At 41.4% G+C, this 6,437-nt stretch overlaps 1 protein-coding gene across 1 annotated transcript in view; it reads right to left on the reverse strand.

Moving 5' to 3' along the window:
• Positions 1 to 349: 349 nt before the first annotated feature.
• ap5b1 (adaptor related protein complex 5 subunit beta 1) overlaps positions 350 to 6,437 on the reverse strand; it is an 18,806-nt gene continuing 12,718 nt past the window's right edge. Inside the window, exon 3 of the mRNA XM_086041268.1 lies at positions 350 to 2,605. Coding sequence (XP_085897394.1) covers positions 719 to 2,605 — 1,887 coding nt within the window. The 3' untranslated portion in view covers positions 350 to 718. The remainder of the gene's footprint in view (positions 2,606 to 6,437) is intronic.

Consider the following 6,437-nt stretch of genomic DNA (forward strand, 5'->3'; position numbering starts at 1 on the left):
CTTTGAATATTTTTAAAAAGCAGTTAATAACATCTTTTTATTCTTTATGTATTCTAGTACCTTTGGTTTTTTTAATTTATATTATTAATTTATATTTTATTTTTATATTTGATTGTATTCTTTAACCAATGTGAAGCACTTTGTGAGTCCTCTCTGTGAGAAATGCTATGTAAATAAAATTTACTTATTTTAATTTCCTTAGATGGGGTTTTTAACTCATGAAATGCCAGCCATTCATAGCGCAGCGAAGCCATTTTTGAGAATTTTGACCCATCTTTGAAGGCCCACAGAATATTGTGTTTTATGGCTATATAGACATGGGACCAACCAAAAGAAAGATAAGACTCTCTTCTTTCATCAAAAAAAAGTTTATTTCTAGCATTTGTCATTCTTTAGTAGTCTGCAGTAGAGCATAGGCAAGTTTCACTGAAAATCCTGTTTCTGGAAAAAATGAGAAATCAAGGGTTTTGTGAAGTCTTATTTAAAGTAAAACTTGAACTTAATTTATTCCTGATTAGGCCCTGTGGAACTGACCAGTTCATGTCACGTGTTTGTGCAGGAAGTCAACGAGTTAACTAAAGTCACAACACAACACATCACAAAGACGTACATGTGAAATCAGTTCCGGCAATCAATTTATTTAGGGCAATACTATAGAGGTAGTTTTCATTAAAAAACGAAGTACGACACGTCATAGGTTACTGTTAACCATTTCGAGCTAAGCCGTTAATAGGTTACCAAGGAAAGAACTGATGTGAGCCAGTAGCCGCCAGTTATCGGTCACAATATTGAAATGGACAGCATCTTCTTCTGAAATTATTTTCAGCAATATGTGAAATTGTGGGGGAATGAAAAAAATCAATTTTAAATCAGCTTTATTGGCCGAATCTGATATAATGAACGGACGCAACTGTTTTTCGACAATGGACCCCAGTTCTTCTGCTTGCAGCTGGCAGCAAAACAGGGTGGTAGCATAATCTGCTTGCGCTTCCTCACTTATTTCATCCCAAAGGTCCTTAAAAACACCCAATTTAACAACTGTTCCCCAAGTGGTGGGAACAGCCAATGGCAGAAAGGCTTGCTGAAAAAACATGTGGATGTCTGGCAGTAATGTATACCAAGAAAGGCCATTTAAGGTGCTGAAGATGGCACTGCTGCTGAGGGTAATGGGGATGGGCAACCTGGGCTTCAATACAAGTTTAACCGCGGGGGACAGTGAGTCTCTAAAAAGACAGGGCACATTGAAGTCACTGAGTTCTTCATAGACGTTATCCCTCAAGCTGAAGTGCAGGCGTATGCTGCAGATCTGATCAAAGCAGGAAAGGTTGTTCATGGTATGGTTTAGCTGGTAGTGCAAGGTAATCTGTGAGCCAAAGCAAGGGTCTTTGAATTGAGCCCTGTATGCTTCCAGTCCTGGGTAGTCCTGTATCTCGCTGGAGCTCGGGTAACTTTCCAGACTGTTTCTCTCCAGTGGCTCAGGATATTTGAACTCAGTCAGCCTAAAAACCGGCTTATTCGTCTGGTGAATGGTTAGCACACTAGTCAGTCTCTCTGTGTCTGCCATTATGTACGATAGCGAGTGCTTGATATTTTGTCCGTGCTCCCTCAGACCTTGTGTTATAATGCCAGTCAATTTTTCTTTGGAGAGAGTAGTCAGGAGGCTGTAATATAGTCGGGCATGATCTTGAATGTCTGCATCGCCGTAGTAACAGATGAGATGTTGCAGGATGTTGGCCAGAGAGGTAAATAATGAGTCCAGGCTGGGATGTGTCATCAAGCGCCGGCAAAGCTGTAGCACACCATTTCCCAGGTGCCAGTCACTAGCCATACACACTGAAGGTGTAATGATGATGTTGGAAAGTAGTTGGAGCGTGCTCTGCTGATGGATTTCCCCTTCTTCTGCCACTCGAGCCAGCACCTTAAGGTGCCAACCGAGGTCTGTTAAGGTGAACTTAGCAGGTGGTGCCTCAATGATAATGCCCTGCAGGGCCCTGCAGAGTCTTGTAGACCAATTGGATTCAGGGAACAAGTCAGAGGTCTGGTCAACCAAGTTTAAAAAGTGTAGAGCCAGGTGGGTTTGATGGTGATAAAGCGTGCATAGTTGATCTGCAATACTGTTAGCATATCGCTCCACTTGGCAAAAACAGACAAGAAAAAGGAAAACTGCCCTGAAAAATGTGACAGCAATCTCTCGACTGTGTTCTCTTATCAAAATGTTCATCAGAGAGTTGAGGTGTTCATAGAGATAGACCAGACACTTGCCTTCCTCTCCATCTTTTTCACCCTCCTCCTGGTATACCAGCAACAGCAGATTGAAGCGGGCCAGCATAGTAACATAATCATTGAGTACAGTCGGTGCTAGCGTACATGCCAATTGGGGAGTTAGCAGCACAGGGGGACTTTCGTTTCCATTTGCGCAGCTGATTGGCCTATTCTCAGGAAAATGCAGCATGTAGTCCATGAAGAAAAGCTTCTCAGGTTTACTTAGCAGTGGATGCTGGGAAAGAACCACCAATCGTCTGAGGATGAAAGCTTCATCGTCAGTGCTGAACAGGCTGTCCGTATAGGTACACTTCATCAGCAGAGTGCTATGAAGAAGGCAAATCTGGGAAAAAAAAAAAAGTTTCAACACAAGTATGAAAATACAACTGAAAAAGTGACACACCTGTTCAAATGCCAGGTTTTCGTTATATTAAAACAAAACAAAAAAAGAGGCTGGGAAAAATATTTCCAAATCTTTTTGCCATTAACTGTGATCTATAACCTGGACCACATCAGGCCCGGCCATAAATTCATATTCTAGAGAATTTTTGTGTGATTTATTTAAAAAGGAAAAAAAAAATGACTCAGCTGGTCGACAAAAATTGGGAGATGAATATAACAGCCCAAGGCCTACAATAAAGTCTCCTGGAGCCATACCCTAAACCAGGGATGGGCAACTGTTGCCCCTGACCACATTTTGACTCGCCTCTTGACTAAATTGTCTGTTACCAAGTACCAACCAAAGCTAAATAGGAGTTAAACATATAGAAAATGCTCTAGACAAGTTAATTTTATTTGTATAATCCAGGGTTCTGCAACCCGCAGCTCTTTCATCCTTATGTTGCAGCTCTGCGTGGCATGGGAAAATAAATTATAAGTGTCCGATCGAAGTGCATGTTATTTGTCTCAAAAACGTGCATAATGTCTTCTTAGCACGTCAAAGTTTTTGGCCACTTTCATACGTGGTCCTAGGGATACCTATTGTATTTTTTTTTTTTCTTTTTCTTTTACAAAGCGCAGTGTGAACCTCCAGGTCGCATACATCCGACATTGACGTCTGAAGCCCAAAATGCGCTCCGTGCGGGTGGATGGATCAGTGCTGACAGCGGGGAGATCGACTCTGCAATTGTTTTGAGTAACAGTGTTGACTTTATATTTGATTTAATTTAATCCCGCTTGAAACAAAGTTGACAATGAATCTGCTTCCATCTTGGAACTGTAAACATTCAGCAAGATGGCGTATGGTCGTGTGAGGTAGAGTCTGCCTGTCGTGAGATCTAAACCTGAGATTTACACTTGTGCGGATGGTAGAATTGTAGTGCAAGATGAGTTATTAAATTTTTTAATCATTAAAATTAAAACAATGGCGCAAGATGAACTGGTGCTTTTAGCCACTAGCCACTTCTCGTCTGAATGGATTGCAAGTTCAACGAAAGCGCTGTTTGATCTGTGCAAAGCGAGCGGCGGAGAGCGGAGCCAAGGAAGGGGCTATCACTGCTACCTGGAGCACTGTGGCTAAAGGCTGTGGCCGTAGGCAACCAGCTGCTACTACTGCGCTGGAGAGACCCGCTAAGTCCCGGTTAATCAGACCAATGCAGCAGGATAAGAGAAGCGGCATTGTTGGAACAGGCCCTGGAAGTGGCATTCGCACTGTGAGAACTAAAATGGTGAGTGTCTTTGCCACAAAGTTTACACCCGAACTGGATGCAGATACATTGTTGCTATATCTGCAAGAGAAGCTTGGCCGAGAGGTGTTGTGCTCAAAGACAGACCCAGTTAGTTGTAGACCAACTGCTTGAGAACACTGACATTTTGTGCCTACAGGAAACCTTCCTCGCCAAGCAAGACCTGGGCAAACTTAATTCAGTTCATGTTAACTTTCATGGGGCTGTAGAGTCGACTACAGACTTTAGCTCTGGTATGGTTCAAGGCAGAATACCTGGAGGTGTGGCCATTATGTGGCATAAGAAATATGATCCTGTTGTTAGTGTGATCAGATTGAATGCTGATTGGGGTATAGGTGCTAAAGTTGCCTGTGATAATAATGTGTTCATTATTTTGAATATTTACACCATTTGAATGTCATGACAATGAAGCTGAATTCGGACAAAGGCTGGGCATTATTGGCTCTTTTATTGAGGACTGCGAACTGTGTACCAGCATTTATGTCATTGGTGATTTTAATACGGATATTTCTGATTTCTGAAGTTCATGTTTGGTCAGTATCTGATACAGTTTTGTCAAGATGGTAAAAAAACCTTCCGTAAAAATTACGTAGCTGTCACTAGTGACAGCTACACATGTCAGTGAAGCCTGGAGTACAATGGTTAGATCACTGTTTGTGCTCTGCAGATGCTCATGAATGTATAAGACATGTTGAGATCTTGTATGGAATGGCAACAACAGATCATATGCCGCTCTGTGTCACATTGAATGTAGAGAAGCTACCAACGTTAACACAGAACCACATTATTGTTCGAAAAGCAGACTGGTCTAAGCTCACGGCATGTGATCTCCAGTACGACCAATATGTAACAGAAATGAGATTCGGGAGTATCCCCATTCCATATGATGCTTTGATCGGTGGCAATATTGACTGCGATAATCAAAGTCATAATGAAGCTCTGTGCAACCAAATTGTGGCTGGACTAAAGGACTCAGGTGTACCATTCTGTAAAAAAAAAGTTTTAAACAGCCTAGTGTTCGAGCTGGATGGAATGTGCATGTGAGGAAACATCATCAGCAGCCAAGAGAGGCCTTTAAAAGCTGGGTCATTGCGGGAAAGCCAAGGTCTGGCCCTGAATGGGATTTTAAGAAATCGTCTGACAGGCAGTTAAAATGTGCTGTGCGATACATAAAAAGAACTGAATACAATCTGAGAACTGAATCATTAGCCCCAAAACTGATGAAAAGTGATAGGAAAAACTTTTGGAAAGAAGTCCATGTTATGAATGCTACTAGAGTTGCTCTGCCCTCCGCTATTGAGGGAGATACTGGGCCTACCATGTTGCAGAGCTGTGGAGAAAGCATTATAGTGAGTTATTTAACTGGGTATTTCAGGTTGGGTCGCGTTTCCTCTGATAATGTTGTCATTACAATTGGAGAGGTAAATGATGATTAAGAAATTATCAATGAGTAAATCTTGTGGGCTGGATCAAATCACAGCAGAAGATCTGAAATTTGCCAGCCACAGGGTTGTAGTATTACTAGACTTATGTTTCTCTGCAATGATAATGCATGTTTTTTTGCCCAGCTCTATGCTGTCTGTCCTACTTGTACCCATGGTCAAGGATAAAACTGGGAAAATCTCCAGTATTGACAACTATAGGCCTATTGCGTTGCCTAGTGTGATCGCTAAGGTTATGGAGATAATCATGCTGGAGAGACTTCAGCATTACCTTGCCACTACTGATGAGCAGTTTGGCTTTAAAAGGGAAACATGGAACTGAAATGTGCATCTATGCCCTGAAGGAAGCAGTAAGTACAGTGGTCAGAACTCCACTATGTTTCTGTGCTTCTTGGATGCCTCTAAGGCATTTGATCGTATTAACCATGGCAAGCTTTTTACAGAATTGCAACAACAAGGAGTCCCTCCCTATTTGATCCATGTTCAGTTTTGGTACGGACATCAAACAGTGCAGGTTAAATGGAAAATACATGTGTATGTTATACTTCACAAGTGATGATTTTAAATATGAATAATTTTACATCCAAGTGAGTGTGCAATTCTTTAGAATTACCCCAAAAATTGCACTTATTTTGGATTATCACTAATATATAGATACATACATACATACATACATACACATAGATACATATACACATACGTACATACATATTTATGAAAGAAAAAAATTATATATATAAAACGCTGCATTTTAAGGGCAAGCATGGAAAATGTATCTAATCTAAGCAATCTATGGAACCAAATTCTGTATGTGTAAATGTATGTATGTATATGATGCAGTTGTGTATGCTATAAGCTAAATATTTGCTTGATATGTGCATTTGTGTGTTGCAGTTTAACTTGTTGACTCAAAGTTGGCATTAGACATACTTAGCTGATTCTGACTTTGGGTCTGGAGCCGCACCAGTTCTATGGCTAGGCTTCGGCCGAGGCAGCCCACTGGTGCGGCCCGCAATTGCCGGCACAAAGCAAGCGGAGGGGCTGACTG

This window comes from Filicampus tigris, chromosome 9 (assembly GCF_054856515.1).
Source record: "Filicampus tigris isolate MCC_2025a chromosome 9, RoL_Ftig_1.0, whole genome shotgun sequence".
In the NCBI taxonomy this organism is placed as follows: Eukaryota; Metazoa; Chordata; class Actinopteri; order Syngnathiformes; family Syngnathidae; genus Filicampus; species Filicampus tigris.